At 40.3% G+C, this 27,679-nt stretch overlaps 1 protein-coding gene and 1 long non-coding RNA gene across 4 annotated transcripts in view; one reads left to right on the top strand and one right to left on the bottom strand.

The window, feature by feature from the left end:
* The window catches only part of LOC109457455 (uncharacterized), a 280,743-nt gene that overhangs the window by 183,224 nt on the left and 69,840 nt on the right, over nt 1-27,679 (bottom strand). The gene's annotated exons all lie outside the window — the stretch shown is intronic.
* NMUR2 (neuromedin U receptor 2) lies at nt 8,871-23,117 on the top strand. Of its 2 annotated transcripts, none has more exons than XM_088798748.1 (4): nt 8,871-9,695; nt 14,393-14,477; nt 16,829-16,954; nt 22,844-23,117. In XM_088798748.1, exons 1-4 carry the CDS (start codon nt 8,970-8,972, stop codon nt 22,978-22,980), a joined length of 1,074 nt encoding a protein of 357 aa, XP_088654874.1. In that variant the 5' UTR covers nt 8,871-8,969; the 3' UTR covers nt 22,981-23,117. The 2 variants fall into 2 exon arrangements, with proteins under 2 accessions (XP_088654874.1, XP_019605937.2); XM_019750378.3 differs by lacking the exon at nt 22,844-23,117 and adding an exon at nt 19,939-21,542.

Raw genomic sequence — 27,679 nt, 5'->3', positions numbered from 1 at the left:
TTGCCATTAATTCCAACACCCCTTCACTGAAGAAACACATAAAAAAGCAGGATAGGAGAAAAGGGTATGACTCCTCACTGCTCCACTGCCTCTAACTAGGGATAAGTTCATGTGGGTCTGTGTTCAGGCCTGTATTCCAGCATCACCATGGCAACATATTCTAATCAGTAAAAAAGGAGATGGTAATGAAGACAGCTGCTGTATAATGAGCTGGGCACAAACAAGGGCAGAGCCTCCAAAGGGTAAAGGAGAATGAACCAGTGCCTGTATCCTCTGCCTTATCAGAAGGGTGTCCCTGGGAATGCTAACTGGATTACATGCAGTTCTCACGTCACGACTTCAGGTTGAATGTTACATTTCTGTTGCTGACGTGTGACCTTCTCATCAGGCTTGGCCCCTGTGAGCTACCATAAATTGCATCTCGGTCACCCAAGTGTGTGCTTCGCACTGGTATTTTCAGTGTGCCAGTGCATGGGAACGCATCTGAGGGGGCGTGAACCTCTGACTATGCAGTTTTCTTTTTCTGCAAGGTCCAAGTCTATCTTTTCTCCACTTGCAGTAAATAAGAAGGAATCAAAGAGCTAGAACTCTTTGGGGGAGGTGGGGAGTGGGTATCACCTGGGGAGGCCCAATAGTCTGACTTCATCTTTCCAGCTCTACCGTGCAGCACAAGCCCTTGCACGTGACAGGCACTGGTCAACATTCATCAGACGCACGAATGGAAGCTAACATCACTCATCGCCCCTGCCACTGATCCGTAGGCTCCTCAAGAGAGGAAAGGTCCCTCTTCTTCACTACTATATCCTGAGTGCCAGAACAATTTATACCCATTTTGCCATTTAATCCTCACAACAACCGTAAGTTAGGAATTGTTAATCCCATTTCACTGATGAGAAAATTGATGCTTAGATACGGTACGTACCTTGCCCAAAGTCATATAGTCTCAAGTAGCAAAATTAAATCTGTGTCTGCCTGATCACAGAGCCTCCATTCTTTTCACTACCCTGTTAACTAGTTTAGTATCATCACTGAAAAGCAAAACCCATGAAAGAAACATCACACCAGAAGATCAGAAAGAGACTGTAGGAAACCCGATTATCACAAATAAGACTCTAATGTCACACAAGCAGCCAGTCTGCTGTCCTTGCATCTTTCTTCCCTCTTCCTGCCTTCCTTCATGTATCTATCCATCCATTTAGCAAAACTTGACTGACATTCTTTATGCTCTTTATGTGGCAGCAGTGTGCTAGCCATGGAGGTGGAATTGTGAGTAAGTAAGACAGAGCCCTGCCATGATGAATCTTTATATCTTTATTGGGAAAACTGACAATTTAAATAAGAAACTGCAAAAATCTCTTGGAGGCTATAAAGTATTTTCCCAAAGTATTACTGGAACTCACAATACCCATAGTTTTGCATTAGGACACTGAAGTACATACCTATAAAATAACTTGCCCCAGGACACATTAGACCAAACACAGTCCCCTTGATGGTAGACCTGGGATTTATTATTCATGGATTCATGGATTCGTATTATTCATGGATTTTCTGACTGCTGAGGTTAGAACTTCCATCCAGTGCTACCCAACTACCATGTTTCCCTGAAAATAAGACCTAGCCGCACCATCAGCTCTAATGTGTCTTTTGGAGCAAAAGTTAATATAAGACCCAGTCTTATTTTAATATAATATAATACTGGTCTTATATTAACTCTACTCCAAAAGACACATTAGAGCTGATGGTCTGGCCAGGTCTTATTTTTGGGGAAACACGGTATCTATTCCCCATTTTCTTCTCTGGCCTAAATTATGACCTTAGACTCTTTATTGAACTAACCAATGACAAGCCACATCTGTCTGAGGGAAAACTAAGGAAGAGCACATATTACACTGAAAAGTGTTGGCATTCTTAGTTTATATTCCTTTCGACTCCAACCCCTGTTCATATTGCTCTTTACAGCCTGCTTTGCTACACCTAGAAAAGACTCCTTCTGAGGTATTACATTTCCCTCTCTCCTGGCTTTTGGGGTTTGGCTAGACTAATTTAAAAAGCAAGTCGTTTAATTTAAGAAGTGTGTGTGTGTGTGTGTGTGTGTTTGTATGTGTGCACATGTGTGCATTTGTGTGGGCATGAGTGTGTGTGTCAGAGGAGGGAGGGAAAGATGGAGAGAAAGAAAACTAGCAAACTAGAGAGAGAACAAACCTGGTTAGAAATTGAAGTATAAATAAACTATCAATTTTTGTTTTAACCTGGGAAGAGTCACTGCCCCTCAGTGAGCTTCAGATCTTCTTATATAAAACAAAGTTGTAAACTGGATTATCCCTGGGTTTCTTCCAGCTCTAAAACTCAACAGTTCAAAACGAGGCTGTATATTTAAAAAAAAAAAAAATCCCTGCTTCTGGTATCACCCTAGGCACTGCTGCACACTTGATATGGGAATAACTGATGTTATTTGGAAAACCCTACCAGGCTTCCAGTCAAGATGGCAGAGGAGGTGAACAACGTGCTCGCCTCCTCCCACAAACACAATACAAACACAAGTGCATTACAGAACAACAGTCACTGAGAATCACCCAAAGGCTAGCTGAACAGAATTCCTACAACTAAGGATGTAAAGAAGAAGCCATGTTGAGACTTGTAGGCGGGGTGGAGATGTGGGCTGGGCAGATCCCACACCCACGGTGTGGCAATTAAGAAACAGGAAGGAGATCTTGGCTGTGGACATTCCCCCTGAGGAGCGACAGTTCCCAGCCCCTCACCAGGATCCCCAGTCTGGGGAACCAGTGCTGGGTAGAGGAGTCCCAATAACTGCTGTCTATGAAAATCAATGAGGATTGTGTTCTAGAGAGACAAAGGGCTACAGGGGACGAGACACACTGCTCTTAAAGGGTTTGTGCACAAACTCACTCGCTTTGAGCTCCAGTGCAGGGGCAGAAACTCTAAAAGAGCCAGGGACACACGGGGAGGAACTAAATTGACTAGCTTCAGGATGAGGGCATTGGGAGCAGGGGTCAGGGTAACTCTCTCCGGGGACAGAAGTGGTGGAAGTCACCATTGTTCCTTTGTTGAGCTCTCCTTCCACCTAGCCAGCCTGGAGCAGGCAGGAATCAAATTTGTGCTTTCCATTAACCTGGCTAACATCATTCATCCCACCCTGCACAAGCAGCAACCAATAGCAGATCATTTTGTAGCTCCTACCAAGTAGCTCCAAGCCTTGCACAAGTGGTGGCTGACTTTGGCCTGCACCAGAGCCCCTCCCAAGGGGCTCTAGACCCAACATACCTACCTGGTAGCCAGCTTCCGACCCCACCATAGCCGCACCCAACCAGCTCGACAACTGACATATCCAAAGGGCAGCCTTGACTGGCACCAGAGCCAAGCTAAAGTGACTTCCATTCTGTGGGTCAACCCCCATATGAAAGGCCACCTGCTATAATCCAGCTAGCCCTCACCAGATGACCCAGTCATCCTGACGGTCAACCCCACGCACTGATATTCCAGCAGCAATCAAAGCCCAGCTACCTCAGACTATAACCTTATTTAGTGATAGGATCCTTTTAGAGGTAATCGAGTTATAACGAGGTCTAATCCAATAGGGTGGGCCCTGATCCAATAAAACTGGTGTCCTTAAAAAAACGGATATTGGTGATAGACACACACACACACACACACACACACACACACACACACACACGGAGAACATATGACCATTAAGGCAGAGATTGGGGTTATGCATCTACAAGCCAACAAATACCAAAGATTGCTTGGCAAATCACCAGAAGAGGGGAAAAGCATGGGACAGGTTCTTTATCACAGCCCTCAGAAGGAACCAGTTCTGTCAACACCTTGATTTTTAACTTCTAGTTCCCAACAGACAATAAATTTCTGTTGTTTAAGCCACACAGTGACACTTTGATATGGTAGCTCTAGCAAACTAACGTAGTTCCTAAGAATAAATATTTCAGGTTTGATGGGCCATGAGGTATCTACAACTACTCAGTTCTGCCATTTTAGCATGAAAGGAGCCACAGACAAAACATAAACAAGTAAGTATGCTTGTGTTATAATAATACTTATCTACCAAAACATACAGTGGGTCATATCTGGCCCATGATCTACATTTTGCCAATCCCTGCTATACAGTGTTAAGATGAGGGCAAATAAAAGGTAAGACAATAGCACACGAGTGGGACACCTGAGTCAGTCTGGAACTATAAGTGATGTCTTCTCATAAAATGTGCTGAAGAAACGGAATTCAGAGTGACTAACACGAGCTAACAAAGTGAAGAGAGATGAAGGAGAAGGGTAGACTATCCCCAGTAGAGGGAACAACGTACACAGTGGTCTTCAGGGAGAACTGCCTGCAGCCTAGTCTGGCAAGCGCATGAAATATAAAGGAGACTTCAGAACTGCAGTTACAGAGGAGGAGACAGGTCATGAATGACCTTGTAAGACATACTAAGGCAATTGAAATCATTGAAGGCTTTGAAGTAGACGAGACGTATCTTATTCGCATTTTAGAAATATTATTCTAGCTACAATGTAAGATGGGATTGGAGAAGGAGCAAGGCAGAAGTGAGGGGCCAGCCAGGAGTCCAGTGGAGAGATGACAGTGGCCTGGAACAGGAAAATGGTAGTGAGGATGAAGAATAATGGGTGGAATAAAAATATACATTTTTGAGATTCGATGGACAGGATTTGGACATTGACCTCATGTAGATGAGCAGGCAGAGTCAATAAGATACACAGCTCTCTAGTTTGGACAACTCAGCACATGGTGATCCACTCACTAAACAAGAACCTAGAAGAAGAGCAGCTTTTGGGAGAACAGGATGCATGACCTCAGTTTTAGACATGTTAAGTCTGAGATGCCCATGGGACACCAAGAGGAGATACTGAGTCAGCAGTAGGATACATGCAACAAAACTAATATTGTCAGCAGGAACCTCAAAGGGAAACTGCCTCCAGTTTCCATGACCTGATAAAATATTAACAGATAGCCACTCAACCTTAGTGATACAGGCGACCCATTTGTATTTTCATCTGCTCCAAATGCTCAAAAAATCTTCCTCCTTACATATAATTATTTAGTATCCAGAGGGGCAGAATATCACTAATTCTGTTTACCAAATATTTTTTGGTTTTCTCATCCTAGGCACATGGTGAACTGATTCTTTTCATCCTTTTTAGGGCTAGAAGTGGCTAGGTAATTTTATTTGGCCCATGAAGTGTAAATGGAAGGGATGTGTGTCACTTTTAGGCAGAAATTTTAGGAGCCAGGGTCCCTGTTGTGAATCCTCCTTTGGAAATTGTGAAAGCACAGGTTGGAGCCTACATTCCAATGTGAGAACAATGTAAAATGGAAGTTTACCAGGCAACCATCAATGAACATGTAGACTGAGCAAGAAATGACGCTTTGTTTGTTTTAATCCACTGATATTTGGGAAATTTAATTACTGAAACATAACCTAACCCAAAATGAGTGATACTCTGTGAGATTCAGCAAGTCCCATAAGTGGGTACCTGTTGTGTTTTCTCACTTGTAATGCAGACATAAAAAAGAACCAACCTCATAGGATTATTGTAAAGATTATATGTGCTAATACACATCAAATGCTTACAATATCCGCTGACCCACCTGATTTCAGCCACAGCTACAAAGAGTAGCCCTGTGCATGTTCAGACTTACCTCTGCTGACAGAGTTGCTCCCTAAGTTCATGACGCATTTCTTTTTCTCCACCCCACAACTTTCTGTGATACCATGGAAGCCTGTTTAACCCTGAGAAAGAACAGTCCAGAGGCAGAAGGAGTTATTGCCTCCAGGAGCAACCCGCAAACAATAGGGGACAGGAATCGATAAATAAATATGCAAGCTTTTTTTTTTCCAGGTAAATCATTCCAAGATGTTTTGTGTTCAACTACCAGGGAATTCCCATGGAACTGATCCCCTATTTTGGCTCCCTGCTGTTTTTTACACATTAGTTTCCCCTCTGTCCTTGGGTGCCATGCAAAGATACTGTCAAGCATTTGAAGGTGACCCTCAGACCCCACTTCACTCTTCTGAGTCTTCTTCAGACAAAACATCCTCAACCTTCCTCAGACATTCCCTTCGGGATACTGAGCCTCTTGCTGTTCTCACCACCTTTACAGAGCCGGGATGGGCAGATCCAGACCCACGTGATCTGGGGAGAAATGTGCGTACACTTTCTTAGCGGCTACTTTGAGTTGCTCTCCTGCACTGAGAGTTCATTAAAACTGAGAAGGCCTTTCCTTATTTACACTTCCAAGCACATCTCCCAGTTTTCAAATCTTGCAATGGTCTTTTTGACCTCAGTAAAAATGAAGACACTTTTATTATTAAATTACCTTATTATATATGTTATTAAATACTTAAAACACTGTATTATTTCAAGTAATACATACTGAAAATTTTATCAGGAACTATTTCAATCTACTAATAACCCTGTTAGGCAGTACTGCTATTTCACTCATTTTTCTAACGCGGTAACTGAGATTTGTGGAGGTGATATAAGTTTCTATGGTTACACAGCAAGCAGGAGGCATAACCAGCATTTGAAGTCCACTAGGGTCCATGCTTTTATCACTCCTATACCATTTCATTGCATTGAGCTTGTCACCATATCCCTTATTAGACCTACCCTGTCACAATGCGGAGATGCCTTTGAACCTTCAATTTGTGGTCCTGTGTATTGTGTATCTTCCTCAGCCTGGAGCTTACAATCTGCTACTGTCCACCCTTATCATTTTAATGACGCTTACATCTCAATGAGATGTTGCATCCCAATATTTAATCTTGAGTCCTTCTTCATCAGAAATATACATTAAAGTTTGTTACTAGTGATTTCAACAGCAACAGTGATCGTTAATAAGAGGGTGTGGACTCTGGCTCTGCCATGACTTTCTATTTGTCTGTGGCACTGTTAAGGCTTTTCACCAAATTTTCCTGGTTCTCCATCTTTTATGCACATGGTAAGACAACACTTCTTGCTCCTGCTGTGTTTAAGTGGGCATACATGCTTAGTCTTGGCCAATGAGCTGCGAGCTATGAGCAAAGGTGGCATGTATTACTGACTTTGGGGCTAGAGCTTATAATTACCCACTTGAGACCTTCTAGAACTCCCTTTCTCTCTACCACAATGATCAGTGACCACTCCATCAGCTTGGGTCCCAGAGGGAGTATAGTGTGGGGCAGACACTCCAACTGACCAATGATACATTTATAGTGTGAGTGAGAAATAAATTGAGATATAGGGGTTACTTGTTATAGCAGCATAAACTGTCCCATCTTGACCAACAGATTATTCTTGAATAAGTCCCTTTACCTGTTCAGTCTGTTTCAGCATTCAATTTGACAAATAAAAGGGAAAGAAGAATTAACATTTCATGAGCATCTCTTAGCATAATGTGCTTTATGTCATCTCATTTAATCTTCTCAATGATACAAGGCACCATCCCTTGCAAAAATAGTCCCAAAGCCAAAGACATTTTTCAGATCTACTGCTCGCATAGTAATCCAAATCACTACTATTTCTTACTTGGAACGTTGTACTGGCTTCCTACCTCTGTCTTATTAAAATCTCACCCTTCTTAATTCTCCTGCTCAAAACCCTCCAAAGGTTTCTCTCTGCAGTTTGAATCAGATCCAAAGTCCCTGCTGTTTGAATGAGATCTAAATTCTTCATCAAATCCGAGAAAAATTTACACGATCTGGTCCCTGCCAGTCACTCCAGTCTAAGCACTGATGCTCTCCTGTCCACTCATTAAGTTCTAGCTATACTGGTCTTCCTGACGTTTCCAAAATATCAAGCTTGTTACCACCTCATTGCACTTGCTAACACTTTTGCTGGGAATACTCTTCTTTAGCTTGTTTATGACTGACTTTTCCTCATTCAGAACTCAGCCCATATGATATCCCCTAAGCTAAGTCTTCATGGAGCATGCTTGATAAAAGAATACTCCCACTTTATGTTTGTATGGTCCCTTGTCTTTCTTTTGCTTCACAACATGAATACGTATCTGAAACTGTATGATTATTAGTTGGCTTGCACATTTTCAGAATTTCCCTAATGTTAAGGGACTGGGCAGAGACTCTCTCTTCCTTGTTCACTGATATTTCTGCAAACCTAGAACATTGCCCCACACGTGGTGAATCCTCAAGAAGCATTTGTTGAATGAAACAGAATGAGTGCATCTCGGATGTGCAGATAAGGAACTGAGGCTCTGAGAGTTGGACTCATTTATCCAAAGTCTTACAGGATTTCTACGGCTGGGTCTGCCTTTAAACCTCACTGCCTTTTGCTACAGCGAGGCACTGTCAAAGGAGACCGAAGTGTCAGACAGCAGGCAGGGCTCGGTGACAGGCAAGCACTCTCTCAGGCTTTCGAGCCTCCTGTGGATGTAATCAAAACCAACAGGCACATTGATCATGCTTCTTCCCAGGGAGCCCTGAATTTCCAAAGGAACAAGATCACTTGAGAAATCTATTGATCTCCCACTTTTGTCATGCTGTACAGGTGACAAGGAGCAATGATTTGTACTCCACTATCCATAAGCCTATAATCTGAATGTGTGTCTCCACCCAGAGTCCCACAACTTTGCAAAACGCACTGCTCAGAGTGCCCACACCTGAAGTCAGTGTCACCATCTGTGTCCGCTCTGTTTTGCCATCTCCTTCCCATTCAGAGAAATGTCTCCCCCTCCTCTCCTGCACCCTGTACACAAAGCCAGCCAGCCCACCCCAGCTGTCCTCTCATCCGTCTGACACGCACTCATTGGCCCAGAGCCCCTGGAGGGGCGGGGCTTCTGTCTCGGGGGCTCTTCAAAAGAGATCCTTACAGAAGCACTCACCCTCTCCCGCCTCCTGCGCTGAGCCTGTGCTTTCCTGCCTGCTTTCTCTTTCCTTTCTGGCTCATCTTGGGACAGAGGCTCATACCAGAGGAAGATCTTCATGTCAGTGATGGAAAAATATGAGACTGTTTCCTGGATCCCCCAGCAGGAACTGGAAGATCCATTCAAGAGATACCCGAACAGCACCGAGGACTACCTGACCTTGCTCTGCGGGCCTCAGCGCAGCCACCTCTTCCTCCCGGTGACTGTGGTGTATGCACTGATTTTCGTGGTTGGGGTGGCTGGCAATCTCCTGGTGTGCCTGGTGATTCTTCGGCACCAGACTATGAAGACACCCACCAACTACTACCTCTTCAGCTTGGCAGTGTCCGACCTCCTCGTCCTGCTCCTTGGGATGCCCCTGGAAGTCTATGAGATGTGGCGCAACTACCCCTTCCTGTTTGGGCCCGTGGGCTGCTACTTCAAGACGGCCCTCTTTGAGACCGTGTGCTTCGCCTCCATCCTCAGTGTCACCACGGTCAGCGTGGAGCGCTACGTGGCCATCCTCCATCCTTTCCGTGCCAAGCTGGAGAGCACCAGGCGGCGGGCCCTCCGGGTCCTCTGCATCGTCTGGGCCTTCTCTGTGCTCTTCTCTCTGCCCAACACCAGCATCCACGGCATCAAGCTCCACTACTTCCCCAACGGGTCCTTGGTCCCCGGCTCGGCCACCTGTACAGTCATCAAACCCATGTGGATCTATAATTTCATCATCCAGGTCACCTCCTTCCTCTTCTACGTCCTCCCCATGACTGTCATCAGTGTCCTCTACTACCTCATGGGGCTCAGAGTGAGTATCCAAGCCGGCGGGCTTGAGGCAGCATCCCTTTTCTCACTGACTCCAAGTTTTCTAAGAAACACTTAGCATTGGAGAAATTCAGAATTGGAAGGGAGCACAGAGAGAAATAGAGTGAGCTCAGAGGGGAAACTCCTACGTTAAAAGACTTGCCTCAGTTGGACAAATAGTAACCACAACTATAAGTCATTTCCTGTAACTCACCTTCATTATTCTTTCCTCTATACGTGGGGTTTTCAAACCTAGGTGTTCCTACCAATTGCCTGGGAACCTTCCTATGGGTACCAGTGTGCAGGCCCCTCCCCCAGGGAAATTCTGATTCAGTCCGTCTGAAGGGGGAGGCTCATTTTAAACAGGAGAGACTGTTCCACACTCTGCTGGCTCCCTCCTGCCCCACTGCCTGCACTGACGTTTTCCTCGGCGCCAGCCTGGCCTGAGTATAACATAAACTTTCCCTGCCTATCCTATTCTCCAAGACAGACATACGGTTTTAAAGTCAGACCCTGTCCTGCAGTTGTTCTGACACTTTGGTTGAAATGATCAGGTTAAAATACAAAAATGCGGCCTAAGTAAGATCAACTTGGATTTCTCTTGAGCAGGTGGAGGTTTAGAAACAGGGAGGTGATCACAGTACATAAGATAAAGTAGAAAACAGTGTGAGTAAGAGTTAACTGGGATTAATAGAAAGGTATCACTGAGTTTGCCCATATGATATGCCCATATTATATCTTATAATTATAAGTTCCTTTCCTGTGCTCCTGGTGGTAAACTGATTCCTTTTTAAATTTTTTGCTGGATCTAAATTAGCTGAAACTATTTTTGATGTGAGTCTATACAACTCCTCTCCTGGTATACTCTGCATCCAAATTCATAGAGATGAAGTCTGACTGTGACACTTTTATGTCCATTTAAGGAGGTGGCTTGTGTAGGAAACAGTCATGAAACCATTTAGACTCTCAGGTCTGAAGCTCACATGCCATCTGCCTCTAGGCAAGCCACACAATTCTCTCCTGGAATTAGTTTTCACATTTGTAAAAGGAAAAGGTCACAGATTACATCGAAGGCTACTTATAGTTCTAACAGTATGGATTCCTTAAACAAGGGGGGAAACCTGTGAGTGGAAGCAATGTGAGTTATAAATGAAAGAAAAACAAAACAGACATCATATTCATATCAGATGCTTCAATATGGCTCTGATACCGTGTATTATATGACAATTAATATACTCTTATCTCAGTGGTGAATACCGACCCTGCCTAAGGTGGATGACAAGGTTTAAGCAGGAAGAACAAAGTCTAAGTACCACTGATGTCTGGACAGGAGCAAATCTAATCCGGCAGAGCTGTGCCAGTCTCCTCCTGGAGGGCCGGCCCCTATATTCTCAGAGACATACTCGTATGTCACCCTAGACTAGCCCATGGTCCTGTCTTAAGGTGGAGATCGCTGTGTGATTCCAAGTATCATGAGCCCTGTGTGAAATCTGCCCCCCAAACTTATCAATAGTATCTCTTCCAACACCAAACAGTCATTTATCTTGGGTCAATTTGGAGGAAACATTTAACTTTGAGTAGGAAACACCTACATCACCACCCCTAATTATGTTGAGTTTCACTTCATTTTGTTGCCATGAATTTTATGGCTACTTTGTATCAAGAGCTAAGTGACAGCTCAGAAACCACTCTAGTTTGCTTTGTGTATGTAATGCAACTTACAGTGTCCGTTTCTCAAGAAGGATGAAGTGTTACCCAGAGCACCCCAGGAAGGAACTCCATGAAGTTTATAAAGATCTCTAGACGTGAGTCAGGACATAGGCCATAGTCTGTGCCACTGGCCTCAAGGCTTTTGCATATGCTGTACCTTTTGCTGTATCTTTGCCTGAAATGTTCCTACTGTCTACCACTACAGTAATCTCTTTTGCCTTTCAAACTCTCACTTATCCTGTAAACCATATTTCACTCACACTTCTGCAGGGAGGTTAGTTCTCCCTGCTTCCCTAGCTACACCTGGTCCTATGTAGGTGTTCACGGTTCCTGGTGCTTTCTCTGCCTTGGATTTATCACAATTTAAAATTCTCTACTTGGAGCTGCCTGGATAGCTTTCTCTCCACCTAGACTGTAAGATGAATGAATGAATGAATGAATGAATGAATGAATGAATGAATGAATGAAGTTAAATTATGTCCCTCATTGCTGGACGTTAGCTTCTCTACCTTCAAAGAGACTTGGAAATATCACAAAGGGTTTTTTTGATCTAAGCGATTTTAAAGAAACTTAAGTAACTGAGATTATTAAGTTATTGATTCTCTTGGCAACTCTGAAGTTATGATAGACTCTGGGACCCACTGCCTTCAGAAGGCAGAAAACCCAAGACTGATGAAATCCCAGGACTGGAGAAGGAGGAGCAGAGCCACATGTATGCTCACAGCTGAGCATTTAGTGCCACTTCATCATTCCGGAACACAAGTCACCCCTGAGCTGCTCTCCAAATTTCCAACAGGATGGAGACGGAAAAAAGATAATCCCAGGGCAAGTTTCTCCAATCTGGGAGGAAGTCCCGCTGAAGCTCTCACTGCTGCTTGTAGCTCCTGCATGCAGCATTAATGCTTGAGATGAAGAGGATGCATTATAAACTGCAGCAGAATTCAGCCATGCCAAACAAAGGTGGACTGATTTTGTTTTTTAAATCAAGAAATGTTGTCCGGATTGTAGCGCTATTTACACAAAAGCTATATCTTGGTATTCTGAAGCTTAGTCTTCACAAACTATATAAATGAACAGCTGGTGGACTAATTGTAATCATATAAAAAAAACTGATCAGAGTACTATATCAACCTGAGCGATAACCATCCTATATGGACCTCCCCTTCCCCTTTCATCTCACATAGCTAAATGGGGTGGGGTAGCCTTCCGAACTTCTTATAGGGTAGCCACATTTTTTTACTCCTCTTTTTGTAACTTGACTTTTAAAATAAAAGTTTGGGGGAGGGTGGGAATAATTGATGGTTCAATAGCTACTTTGTCAAACACCTGTAGGGAAATTAAATTATTCAAAAATAAAGAACTGATTAATGGCCTCAATCCATTCAACAGGACTTTCTACATTGCTAATGAGGGAAACCCAACTCAACTGGGAAAGATATGAAGGGGGGTTTAGTCATGAAAAGTCCAGAGGTTGAGCTGGCTCTTAGTGATGATTGATCCAATAAAATATGAGGTCCTAGCTTTGTTTCTGCTTCTCTGCCCTTCTTTCTGGGGTGTTTCAACTTTAAGATACACAGTGGCTCACCGGTGGCTCCAAGCACTTCTTTCGTGATGGAAAAAAAGACAAATAAAACCAAAAACCTAGCTGTTGTAATTCCAGACCACTCATGCAGAGAACAAGAAGGGCTCCCTCTGGCAGTCCCAGTAAAGAAGAAATGAAACTCCCATTCCTAGAAATACAACAAAATACCTGAAATCTCATTGGTCCCTATCATTCAATCACTGTGTCTAAAGCATCATATCTAAGTTATTTAGGGACTAAACCTGCAGCTGGAAAGAGGATCTTTCCAATCCAAATTAATGACTAAGAATAGAGAAGGAGTAAATTACCTAAGGGAAAGTCAGGGTATTATTGGTAAGAGAAGAGGAAAATAAATGTTAGAGAACCAATTGTCAAATATACAAGTATACCATATTATCTTCTAGATATGTGATAGTAATTTATCATGAGTCCTTAAAGCTTCCTTATCTGGTTGAATATCCCCACAAAGTAAAAATATGTAAATTTAAGAGAAAAATATTCCACAACTAGATAACGATATAGGTCTTCAGTGCTATGGGAGTTCAAAGGAAGGAGAGGACAATGGGCTATATAGTGGCCACCAAAATCTTCCAGGAGTAGATGGGACTTGAACAGGGCAAGAAAGATTGCATGTACAGGCTGTATTAATGTTTGAAATTTTCAGGTGCTACTTTAAGAATCACCACATCTTCCAACAAGGATGAGTATTTTTAACATCTAAACTCAGAAACATATGCACCCTTATTAGTAAAATTAGTAAACCTCAGTTTCCCAAATTGTGCTTCTCAAGATGGTATTCCACTGAAAAGGGTTGGAGAAGGGTATTATTTACTCAAAGAAGCACTATACCCCCTTGTGACTGGGGTGAGACATGTGAGTGTGGAAGGTGGGGGGGGGGACAGTGATACACTATCTCTAGTGAACATTCATAATGTCCGTTAGCATGTTAAAGGCTCGGAGAAGACCCACAATGAAGACTATAAACTTCATAAAGCACCAATCATACCTGTTTTTGTTTTCTACTGCCTCCCTACCACATAGCAAAGGGATTCTATTCTAATAGATATGTAATAATTATTGAGTGAATAAATGAATGAATGGAAAATCCTGCCTTTTTTATTTCATAGTTCACATTTTTCATGGAATACCTATTAACATACTATGTGACTAGCGTCCTACAGAATGGCAGGTGATAAGTGGTTACACTGCAACTTGGCCACACCATCTATCCAGTTGAGTTGGGTCACTGGATCCATCTCCACCTTTTATTGTTAAACATTTGACAAATTCTTACATTTATTTTAAGTCCCAGTTGTTGGTCTGCAAAATGAGTGTTAGAGTCATACTTCTTGGATCTTCACAGAAGGAAAAAATGTTTCTCTTAGCATCTTTTTCTGCTTCCCTTGCAGCTAAAGAAAGACCAACCCCTTGAGGCAGATGAAGTGACTGCAAATATTCAACGACCCTCCAGAAAATCAGTCACCAAAATGCTGTGTAAGTCCTCCATTTTTTTTTGTTTGTTTGTTTGTTTGCTTGTTTATTTGTAAAACAAAGGAGTTACCTTTGGTGCTGAGAAAGTGCTTCTCGGTTCAGGATCAAAATTCTTTATAATATTATGGGCTGGTCTTCCTTGGCTTATCAAGTTTCTAAGACCAGTTTTCATTTCTAGTTCAGTTTTAAACACTCCAAACAACACACTAAATGCCATGCATTGTAATATGCTGTGTGGCGTTTGATAAATCACATTACTCTCTGGGCCTTGGAGCATCTCTTTCCCCCCTCTAAAATGAGCAGGTGGTTTTTAACCTTTTTTGTGTTATGGGTTTCTTTAAAAATATGATGGAAGCTGTCGACTCTCCACTTAGAAAATGTACATGTGCACAATACACAAAACATTTTACAACTCATATCAGGGGACCATGAATCCCTGATACCCATCCTTGGACCCCATGGGATCTTTTAATTCCGGATTAAGAACATCTGGCCAAGAGTACCTCTAAAGTAATCATTCCACCCATGACATCACATGATTTCATATAAAACAACCCACCCTTTTGCATAGATCAGAAGTTTACAAAACATATCCAGGCACTGATTCACACTCTCCCAAAAGAATGCTGTAAAAATAGATGATCTCGTGGCAGCCTATGCGAGATAGTCCCGGGAGAAAGGAGATTCATACTATGCTTCCAAGTCAAAACCTAAGGTGTGGAGGAAACAAACCCTCTGGGCTAATATGCCTATGAAGAACTCACTGAGCTACCATGTTTCTCCGAAAATAAGACCGGGTCTTATGCTAATTTTTGCTCCAAAAGACACATTAGGGCTTATGTTCAGGGGATGTCATCCTGAAAAATCATGCTAGGGCTTATTTTCCAGTTAGGTCTTATTTTTCGGGGAAACACAGTATGTGGCATCTATAGAAAAAAAAATGAACAAACTCGAAGTCACTAAAATTTATCTTTTAGTCTCTAATAGTCATCTTCTTGGAAATGTTTTAGCCTCTGCTGGCATGTGACTTTCCCTGTTAAGAAATCTAGTGTCTTTGTTATCTCTCCCCTTTCTCATTGATCATAATCTTCTCTCACAAAAAGACTTGAAACACATTCATATTAAAGTCACAATGATAAAATATACTGTAAAGTCTTTGCCTTTGGTGAGGAGGGTGCAATTTTAACAGCAATTAAAATTTTAATTAAAGGGAATTGTAGGCAGTAATGAGCAGGTTAGGGACCTTTTCTTGCGGCAACCTCAGAAGAAACTTCCAGATATTCCTGAAAGCACATCACTGAGGCAAACAATTTACTCTGAATATGTTTAATGCCACCAGGAAATATCTGTACTATTGACTATAGTGACCTCAGTGCGCTCACAAAAATAGAGAACTGTAAAATAAACACCCATACACCCATCACCCAGCTTCAAACTTTATCAACTCAGAGCTAATCTTATTTCATCTATAGCCTCATTTCTCTCCTTCCCCCTACAAGATTATGTTGAGACAAATCTCAAGCATCATGTTTTGGAGAATGAAAATATTTTATAACTTCAGAAGAGAAAAAAGTACACATTTATATTTGTGGAGATGAAATGACCCAGAGAGAAACTACAGTAGCACCAATCTCTGCTTTCAGAGCTGAAAATAAGAAACTAGAAGGCGCGACTTCCTGTGAATCTATAATTATGTCAAAATAAAAAGTAGAAATAAACAAAAAAAATTGAAAGGAATTCTGTACCCTAGAAACTTCCAATGTAATAAACACATTCCCGTCCCAAGCAAAAGATGTTTATAAAGCAATATTATACTTACGGTTGATGTTTCTCTCTCTCCTCCCTCACCCCTTACAAAGTTTTAAATGATTGAATTCAGAGAAGCTTCTAATTCCTTCTAGAGCAAGAAGATAAATTCATACTATATTTAGTAGTTTGTTATTAGTATATGACTTTAAAGAACGCCAATTGCTTGAACACAACTATTTTATTTATATAACAATTTATGTGGTTCCAACAGTCTACTTGCAACATAATTCATTGTCCACAATAGAATGTTTTCAGAATTTTGAATTAATTCAATACTATTTTAAATATTCTGAAGGAAATTTACATTATACAAGAAATCTTGTACAATCATATGGAAAACTGATCCTAAATCCTATGCAACTCATTCTTATGTTTAAATATTCTATGTAGAGGCTCTTTAGGATCTAGTCAATGTGTAATAATCATAGCATAACCAAGATGGAGGGGTGAAATGCTAGAAGGAATGCATGGGACTCAGAGTGGGAAGTGTATACCTATCCTTGCTTTGACTGCCTTTTGCTCTCCCATTCATCATTCTTTTTCAGTTGTCTTGGTCTTAGTGTTTGCTATCTGTTGGACCCCATTCCACATTGATCGACTCTTCTTCAGCTTTGTGGAGGAGTGGACTGAATCGCTGGCTACTGTGTTCAATCTCATCCACGTGGTGTCAGGTAAAATTTTAGCTAGTCTGGTTGCACCACAAGTATCTGGGTAATTGCAGTTTCTTCATCTTGCTTAGAGCAGTGGGTTCTATCTGGATATACTGAGTTATCATGGGGACCTGCCAGACTGTGATGAAGAAACTTTTTATTTTATTTAAATATTGATTAGGTATGTGACTGGTCCAAAAGAAATATACCAGATCACTATTTTAGATGCTACTCTATGGAAGACGTCAACTCTAAGCATGATGATCACAGCAGGAAAATGTTCAAAGGAGTGTTTCCTTTGGTTTTCCTTCCAATCACCACTTGACGGAATTGGTTCTTCTTTATTAAACACCCATGTCTCTAAAATCTTGTACTGTCTTCAGCAAGTGTTAGATCCTCATGAAAACCAACCAAAAGTTATTCATGGGACATCAAGGTCTGCCTTTAGGCTACTCTAATGCTGCTTGTTGAGGATACCATAGAAGATGCGGGAAATAGTGGCAGAAAGGTCTCTAAGTCAGAAAACTTGGATTTCCATCTCACTTCTACCACTAATGTTCTGAATGCTCTGAATAACGTGGCTTCCTTCATGCCAAAGTTTCCTCAACTGTAAAAATGGCAATAATGCTTGCTCTGTACAAACTATGGGCTGATGGTAAAAATATTAGCTATTCAAAAGCTTTTAAGCTATAAAATGCTATATATCTTTTTATAATCTTCACAAGGTTGTTAAGTAGATATTATCATCATTTTACTGTTGAAGAAACAATTCCACATGGAAGAAATGGCTTTCCCAAAGGCACATAGCTGGAAAGTAGTAAAAACAGGGTTGCGGCCAACTCATCTAACTTCAAGTTCAGTGTGCTTTCACCTAAAACAGAGCAGAGAATGGCCACATAGGCCCGTCTTTCTCAGTCAGTGTGTCTGTTAGTATTAGATTCAGACCATTTCTGCCTCTCTACCTCTGTTAGTCAACAGCTGGTTCACAGAGAAAAGATAAGATGAATTTGTGCAAGTTAAGCTCCAGATGTGCACAGAGCAAAAACAATAATATTCATATGTCTATTGAACACCATGAATATTATTTATGTTCTCTCACCATCTTTTTGTACTCAGCAGGCTTTGTGTACAGCTTATACCTGGACATTAGTACTTTCTTCTATGTTAAATAAATAATAATATTTATTGTTCTGAGCAAAATTCTCAAAAATATTTCTAGCTCTTCATGGTTAATCTGAGAAAAAATGGGAGTGTTTAAATAAATCGGAAAATGTTACCAGATCATGTAGGACTGGACTAGTTGACTATTCCTCTCCAGATACATCTAGACCACCATTTTAAGATTTCCAAGTTATGGCATTTATAATATTTTCCTCCCCTACCATGCCAACCAGATGAAGCCTTAAATGCTACAGAAAATGCCCCTGAGCTGCCTTTTCATCCTCAAGTTAGAGTATTCTCATTCATTGACCACATTCTCGTCAAACTTGTTAGAGAATTCTACCCTTCTGCATTATTCCTGCGCAAGGTAACCACTTGTGCATGTTATGACTTCTGCCTGCAGTACTCTGTCCTCTCTTCCCCAACTATCTCCTACCCATTTCAGGGTTGGACTAGTGTCGGATCATCCCCATTAAATCTCTCATGACCATCATAGTCCTTGAATTTATGAATTCCATTTTATGAATTCCATAGCTTGACTGCCGGTATTACATATTTTGTTCTTAACAGAAATTATTTTTTATTATCCTATTGTTAATTATTGAAGTTAGGCAGAGATCTTGCCTCTGTGATACTATTCCAAGTCCTTGGAGAACACAGTCTAAATAGACTACCTTCTAATGTGCCTCAAAGTCGCTGGCATGTTCAATCAGTATTTATTTATTGAGTGAATTAACAGTTCATAGAAACGTTCTCCTTATATCCCTTTCTTCCCAATTCTGTGCACAGAGCATATGGCACTGTGAATGTCCTGAACTAAATAAATGAGGACAATAAACATGCTTAATGACAGTACTTATCACGTGCTTCATATTCTTAGCCATTCTCATCCCCTCTGTGGATAGTATCTCAAGTTTATCCTCACAATAATTCAGAGAGTTGGGTTAGGCTTATATCATCATTCCCATTTTATAGAGAAAAAAAATTGAAGTTCCAATTCTGTCTAAGGTCACAGAATAAGCAAGGGCCAAGAACAGAAACTAAGCCCTCTGATTCTCAACGTGAGGCTCCTCCTGGCTTTGGGAAAATAAAATAGCATATGGTAATAAAGGAAGAGCATATACCAAACAAGAAAGGGGCAGTGTGCAAGACATTTGGTGGAGAAAATAAATAGCAGTTATCCAATAAGGCTGGAAATAAGTTGGGAAGAATCATCGAGGGGAAAGCTAAATAAGAAAGAACACTGGGAAACATTTCTTTAAGGAGATATTTAGCATATAAGGAATCTCAGCAGGGACTATACCTTGACTGATTTACCTTTTCTCCATTACTTGCAGTGTCAAATTATAGATTTAAGCAAAACTCCAATGAGATAAAAAAAAAACATCTCTCTTTCCTCTGATAGTTAAGCATCTCTCATTAATGCTATGGGAACATGTTCTTTAATTAAACAAGTGGGGATCAAAGGAAGTTGCAGAATATCTCAGAGAGATCCCATGCCAGCCTAAATTTTTCTAAGACTCTTTAATCTTTCTGTGTTTCATTCCTATTTACACAGGTGGTAGGGCATTTTGTATTCTCCATTAGAGTCTTGTATATATTATCATTTCCAAAAGAGACAATCACAGCTTTCTAGGCCTTTTTTAAACATTTATGCTTCTCTCTGTCATGTTTGATTCCTATTTACACAGGTGGTAGAGCTTTTCTTATTCTCAGAGTCTTGTGTATAGTATCACTTCCAAAAGAGGCACTCACAACTTTCTAGTTTTAAACATGTGTGCTCCTTCCTGTCATGCCTCACTCATTTTCTCCTTGGCATGTCTCTTGAACCCCCTGAATTCCAGGTGTCTTCTTCTACCTGAGCTCAGCTGTCAACCCCATTATCTATAACCTACTCTCGCACCGCTTCCGAGCAGCATTCCGGAATGTGATCTCTCCATCCTGCAAACTGTGGCCCTCCCAGCATCACCCACAGGGGCCACCTGCCCAGAGGAACATCTTCGTGACAGAGTGTCACCTTGTGGAGCTGACTGAAGAGGCGAGTCCCCAGTTCCCTTGTTAGCCGTCCATCTGCAGCTCTCACCTTCCCACAACCCTCTATACTGCACAGGTGCCATGAAAGGAAGTCTCAACAGTCGACAGTCCTCTCTGCCTCCGCACTGCAGGGAGGGACAGCCCATAATTTATGCCTTCTTATATGAGACTGGGGGGGTGGGGTGAAATGGCTCTTAGAATGTATATACCCATTTCTAGGTTTATTTAAACAAAAGTGGCAATGGCTACTAAAGTCTGGATCTAAAACCCAGAACCTCCTGATTTTTAACAGCCTTGTGCCCCTTCACTAGTTTATGAAGGGAACATGACTAGCGACGCATGGCACTTGTGCTTTCAGTATTTTCCACTAATGGGAATGGTTTGTCCTGAGTCATCCACACCCTGAGTCAGGCTGTCACTCTTACAACTAATGGTCCCTGTCAGCCACAGCAGGGAGACATGTAGATGTGGTTTCCTTTGTATGAGTTAAAGGGTCCCTGCCAGTGTTTCTCCACAGCAAACTATTTACCCTGCTGCCTACATTCTGTTGTTATAATGTGACTCTTTGGAGTTCTGAAGCCTTTTTACTTTAACAGTCCTCCTGATAACATGGGAGTGCTCCTTACAACTATTCCCACTGTCCCAATCCCCAACTCCTTGTCAGTCATTCCTCACCAGGAATGAGATCAGATACAAGTTCTACGCGTACTTAGAGACGGACGGGAATAGAGCGGAGGCTGTGACGGAAAGTCAAAAGAGATGTAAATTATACCAAACACAAACTTAGTTGTTTTCACACTTTGGTCTAGACTTGGATTTCTAAAATCTTACTTCATAAATAGAAGTGTGTTCTACTATCTTGGAAAAACAAAAAAAAAGACAAGTTAAATGGTAACTACTGCTCAAACCCATGATTTTCAGCTACTCAATCCTTCATTACCTATATAACACTCTTCATACATGTAATACGGGAAACACCTACTTTCCAGACTCATCTTCCATTATATCATCTCAAGTAATGTAATAAATATTCTATTCAAACTGTATTACTTCTTCTTATGGAAATATGCCCACTTTTCCCAGCTGCATGTATTTGCTTATAGAATGCCTCTTTATCTCTAGTCTCTACCTGTTGCTGTCCTGCCCATCCTTCAACGTCCGTCTGAATGGCGTACCTCTGCCATGAAACTTTGCTTGATATATTCAAATAGATGTGGTATCTTAATTCTCTGTCAGTTTATGTCTCTTAAGTGTTTTCTTCACTGATTTGTATTTCAGTGATTTATACTCTTGCTTTGCCAGAATGTAAATTTATCAAAGGCATGAGGTATCTTGTGTTCATTTTTGCTGTTGCTGGAACTCTGGCAATATATCTATTACAATGGTAGATGTTCAATAAATATGTGGAAAGTGAGTTCACTTCATATTCCAGTGTGCTGAGCCAAACAATAGCTCCAAACAGAACCATGGTAAGAACCAGAAGATTCTGTTTCTGACACGGATAACTGACTTTTGGTAGGCCATTTAATCAGCAGAGGTTATAATGGCCTGTGGTACAAGAAGGTACCTCCCAATTCCAGGGTTTACTGGTGCTGAAACATGCATAGTCCAGCGTTTATTCTCTGAATTTTCCTTAAATCGAATGAGCCATCCTATTGATAAATAGAGGTCTTGGTCTCTGACGTCACCATTTCCTAACTGAACAGGCATCTTCAAAGTGATTCAATATATTTTTTTTAATCTCTTTGCTAATTACAAGCCAACTTTAATGAATCAGAATGCTTCAGTGATGGTTTATGTTAATGAGTAGAATTCTCTGGCCATTTGTGAACTCAGTTGAAAAGACTCGGAAAAACAAACCCTCAGAAATGGAGGAAAGAGGAGTTTACCCTTCTTGCCTTTTAAACTAGAGATATTCTTTTTCTTTAACATTTTTTGTTAGTTTTAGGTGTATAAAACAATGTAATAGACATTTATCATTTATATCCCTAACACAGTGATAACCCCCCTCTCCCCATCCAGTACCCCTCTGACATCGCACACAGCCATTACATTTCCACTGTCTCTATTCCTAATGCTGTACTCCACTTCTTGTAAATATATATATATATATATATATATATATATATATATATATATATATATATATATATATATATATATATATAATTGTAGTTGGCATTCATTATTGTTCAGCTTCAGCTTCAGGTGTACAGTGCAGTGATCAGGCATCTACATCATCCCTGAGGTGGTCTCCCTAATGAGACAAGTGTCCATCAGATACCCTACAAAATCTTTGCAACAAAAAAGCAAACAACCCAGTTAAAAAAAGAGGCAGAGGATATGAAGAGACATTTTTCTAAAAAGGACATACAGATGGCAAACAGACACGTGAAAAATGCTCAAACTCACTAATCATTAGAGAAATGCAAATAAAAACCACAATGAGATACCACCTCACCTCACTCAAAATGGCTATCACCAATAAATCAACAAACAACAAGTGCTGGCGCAGATGTGGAGAAAAGGGAACGTTTGTGCACTGTTGGTGGGATTGCAGATTGGTGCAGCCACTATGGAAAACAGTTTGGAGGTATCTCAAAAATCTGAAAATGGAACTACCTGATGATCCAGCAATTCCACTCCTAGGTATCTATCCGGAGAAATCCAAAACTCCAATTCAAAAAAATTTATGCACCCCTATGTTTATTGCAGCACTGTACACAATAGCCAAGACATGGAAACAACCGAAATGCCTATCAGTAGACGACTGGATTAAGAAACTGTGGTACATTTACACAACGGAGTATTTACACGGCCATAAAGTAGAGACATTCTTGAGGAAGATCTAGGAGGGTCATTATCCTTAACATCAACTTCAAATGACCAGGACTGGAAATGCTGCTGTTACAGGTGGATGGCTGGAAAAAGAAACAACACTAAAATCGAAGCTAGCAATTTGGTTGCTTGATTAAAACTGTGGTCTTTTTTTGTTTTCTCCTCATTTACCTTTTTTTTTTTACCTAAAAATGTATACCCCTCAAAATTATCATTTAGTCACTAATTCTTTCATCCAACAAATCTTCACTTAGTTCCCATTAGATGATAGGCATTGTGCCAGATCATCAATTTCCTGGCCTTGAAAGTTTACATCTAGTACAAGAGACTGTTTTGAAAACCATCACAGGATTAGTTATTTAAATCTAATAGTGAAGAGTGCTACAAAATATAAGTACTATGGGACTATATTAAAAAAAAAAGTGTTTGGCCAAGTCAGGGGGCAATAGGTTTAATTAAGCCTAGCATTAAAAAGGAAACAAAAAGTGAGTGTTAATTGAGGTTTTATCTATATATACATACAGGAAGCTTATATTTCAAGACGAAAATTGAAATGTCACAAGTCCTAGAGTTAGCTTATATAATAGTTCACATAAAATTGGTAGAACAAAGAGAGACACTAAAAGTAAATCGTTCAGTGCTACTCAATAGTTGATCTCATCATCTCATAATTCTTTGTGATCTCTAAATTTTAGAATAATGATAGAAGACAGAGGGTAAATGGGATCAAATATATGGTGATGGAAGAAGAACTGACTCTAGGTGGTGAACACACAATGTGATATATAGATGATGCATTACAGAATTGTACACCTGAAACCAATGTAACTTTACTAACCACTGTCACCCCAATAAACTTTAATTTAAAAAAAAAAGAAGACAGATAGTAAACATAATTCATAAAATACTAGTAACTTTATTCTTCTGCAATGAGAGTAATTTTTGAGTTCTCTAGTAATTCACAAATTAGTGAACTGAAGCAATGACATTCAGAAGGTAGCTTGCCAAATTAGTTTGTCTAGCTCAGAGACAGCAGAGATTCTTAATCTGAGACCCATGAATTGGTGTCAGGGCTCCGAGAATCCCCTGAAATTGTATTCATAATTCTTCGTGTGTGCTTTTTCTTTTCTTGGAGAGGTTCATAGCTTTGATTAGCTCCTCAAAGTAGCCTACGATTTATTAGAATCACTATTGTAAAGTGCCCTTAATCGTCTTACATAAAGACACTCTCTCTTTTTTAAAAATTTTAATTAAAGTTTATTGGAGTAACAATTGTTAGTAAAGTTACATAGATTTCAGGTGTACAATTCTGTATTACATCATCTATAAATCACATTGTGTGTTCACCACCCAGAGTCAGTTCTCTTTCCATCACCATATATTGGATCCCCTTTACTTTCATTTACCACCCCCTCCCCCTGTACCCTCTGGTAACCACTAAACTATTGTCTGTGTCTAAGAGTTTTTGTTTCTTCATTTGTTTGTCCTGTTCTTTTGATGTTTTCAGCTTTATAAACCACATATCAGTGAAATCACATGGTTCTCAAATTTTGCTGATAAAGACACTCTCTTAAAGGATAAGTTGTAATTGAATGAAGGCACTGCAAGATAATTAAAAAGTATTATTATTCCAGCATAAGAATCCAGTATGTATAAATCTCTGCTGTTCGGTGGTGTGCTGGTGCTGGCTAGGACTTTTGTTTACTGCTACACATATAGGAATTGTGAGAGCCTGTTGTCAATCACCAATAGCATGAAATCAGCCCCAGTGGCAATCCTTACACCATAGAAATTGGAAAATACCGCATATCAGCACAGAACCATTTTTTTTAATTTTTATTAAATTTATTGGGATGACATTGGTTAGCAAACTTGTATAGGTTTCAAGAATGCAATTCTATAAATACATTATCCATATACGGCATTGTGTGTTCACCACCCAAAGTCAGTTCTCCTTCCATCACCATATATTTGACCCTTCTTACTCTCTTCTACCACCCCCACCCCCATTACCCTCTGGTAACTAAACTGTTGTCAGCACACCACTATTAATATGCTAGCAATCTGCCATCTCGATTTAATATATGTGATCGGTTTATAGACGAGATGCCCAACAACACTGTTATAATTACAGACCACTGAAAATTGTGGTTAATTCATTGGGAAAAAAAAGTCAATGGACCAGATTTTGACCCAGAGGTAAGAGATAAAATAATCTAAAGCATGTTAATTATGACGTGAAAGCCTCATCAGCATTTTATAATTAACCTAGAGTGGAAGAATTGCCCTTGGATGCTGTCCAATCATATCAGTGCAGAAAACAGAAACAGATCTACTTGTTATCTTCCCTACACAGCTCTTTCAAATATCTCACAGGATTCACTGTAAAATGATGCAGAGTTTCCACGTTCTCTCTACTTCGTTGAAGACCTCATTTTTAAAATATGTAGAAATGTACCATGTAAACATTATAAGGAAGCTTGAGGTTATACTGGCTAATGCAAGCCAAAGCAAAGGTTCAGTTTATCCAAACAATTGATTCTCTTTCTTTTTCATCTCTTTTATTTATTTTTTTTAATTAAATTTATTGGGGTGACAATTGTTAGTAAAATTACATAGATTTCAAGTGTACAATTCTGTATTACATCATCTATAAATCCCATTGTGTGTTCATCACCCAGAGTCAGTTCTCCTTCCATCACCATATATTTGATCCCCCTTACCCTCATCTCCCACCCCCCACCCCCCACCCATCGCTTTTAAATCATTAAATTACATTTGAACTCTGGAGTTCAAATGTAATTCACATATATGTAGAGTTCAAATTCACATATATGTATGTGATATATATACAGATGGTGACAAAAAAAGGTATACACATTTTAAGGAGGGAAAAAAACGACTAAAATTGTAATACTCAATATATACTGATAACAAAAGATAACACAAGTCACGTTTGACTTCTGCAATTACAAGAGGTGCTCAAAGTGGTTACCATCAGCATCCACACACTTCTGATTACGCCGAACCACTGCTGGAGCAACGTTGACCAAAGTGTCCACGTGTATACATTTTTTTTGGAGATATATATATATATATATATATATAGACACACATATATAGACACACATATACACATATATATAACTTCAAAAACATTTTTTAGGTAATGTCAATGTTTGGAAGTTTTAAATAATCTACACAGGCCTAGAAATTGTGGCATATACCTAAATTATATCATTGCCAGTGAAATATATATATTGTGAAAAATATATACCACAAATTTAGCAGGCTAGAATGGTTAGACAGAGCAGGATAAAAAAAAAAGCAAACGAAAAAACTGAAAAAAAAGCAATTCATTATTTTTAAAGATATGAAATAATCTATATGTTAAGATGCCTACATTAATGCATAGAGAAGAATGATTAATGAGTAAATAGATAGTTTGAAAATAGGTCTTTACCAGGCTTGGGTAAAGCTTGCTTATTTGAATATTATACTGACAGGAGGAATATCTTATCATAATTTCATGTCTCCCGTTGTAAATGTTGAAAATTTTAGTATTTCTAACTTTATCACCAAGTCTTTAACAGTAGAAACTAAAAACAGTTACTTCATGACATTCATTTGTACCGTTATCTCACTGAGTTCTCACAGCTTCACTAGGAAAGAGGTATTGTTACTATACTCCCTTTATAGTTGACAAAAAGATTTATTCTCCCTTTACACTTAGGGAAATGGACGAGAAAGCACAAAGTCTGAGCGAGACATGCAACAGTACGTATTTACATGCCACACACACATCTGCATGTTAGCTGGGGTGACTCCACCCCAAACTGGGGCACTGGCCACTGGGAGTATGTGCTTCTCATGGTAAGTAAGTCACATGGCCAATACCAAAGTTAGGGGGCCCGGAAGTATACTCCACTCACCATGAGGCCGTGGCCCCACCAAGGGTGGGAGGTATGATACACCAAAGGGAGTGAAGAAGTGTCAGGACTAAGGACATACATCTAGTAAGTAGCACAGTGAGTCTGAGCCCGGAACTACCTGAAGCCCAGTGTCAGAGCTTCCCCATCAGGGCTACACCACGCTGATTCCACATGTGACTCTGTTTCACTGACATCACTGAAGAAGCCTCTCAGTTTAGTGCCACCCCCAAATATTACTTCTTCACTTACTTTCCACTAAATCATGAGCGAACGGAGTAATCAAAAGCGTGGGCACTAGAGCCAGAAGCCTGGGTTCAAATCCTGCCTACAACACGATCAGCTGTGTGTCCTTGGACAAGTTACCTAATGTCTCTGGGGCCCTGTTTCCCCATCTATAAAATAGATGTAATGACAGTATCTACATCATGGTGGTTCCATGAGGGTTAAATAAATTAATATACTATCTGTAATGCTCTTAGGACAGTGCCTGACACCTAGGAAGTGCTATAATAAGTGTTTGCAGGAGAAAAGTAGGAATGGGGGCGATCATTGTTTTGCAAAGATATATATTTTTTAATACTATTTCACTTTAAGTTTTTAGAGAATGTTACTGTCTTTGGCAGCATTCAAATATAAGACAACTTAAGGGAGTGCTCCACCAGGAAATGTGTCAGATGCTTTGGGTAGTCATTTCCACCCAATGAACAAGCTGCCCAAGATTCCATCACCAACTGCTAGGATTTCATTAATAGTGAAGGCACGAGTATGTATTAAATATTGC

Source organism: Rhinolophus sinicus, chromosome 5, assembly GCF_057876585.1.
Source record: "Rhinolophus sinicus isolate RSI-liver-muscle chromosome 5, RSI-T2T, whole genome shotgun sequence".
NCBI classification, from domain to species: Eukaryota; Metazoa; Chordata; class Mammalia; order Chiroptera; family Rhinolophidae; genus Rhinolophus; species Rhinolophus sinicus.
This window is presented reverse-complemented; position numbering and strand designations above follow the sequence as displayed.

What these genes read in the sequence shown, in the direction of transcription:
- NMUR2 (XM_019750378.3), top strand. Translation starts at nt 8,970, where the DNA reads ATGTCAGTGATGGAAAAATATGAGACTGTTTCCTGGATCCCCCAGCAG. An exon ending in ACTACCTCATGGGGCTCAGA is followed by an intron (nt 9,696 to 14,392) that starts GTGAGTATCCAA and finishes CTTCCCTTGCAG; the next exon opens with CTAAAGAAAGACCAACCCCT. An exon ending in ATCAGTCACCAAAATGCTGT is followed by an intron (nt 14,478 to 16,828) that starts GTAAGTCCTCCA and finishes ATTCTTTTTCAG; the next exon opens with TTGTCTTGGTCTTAGTGTTT.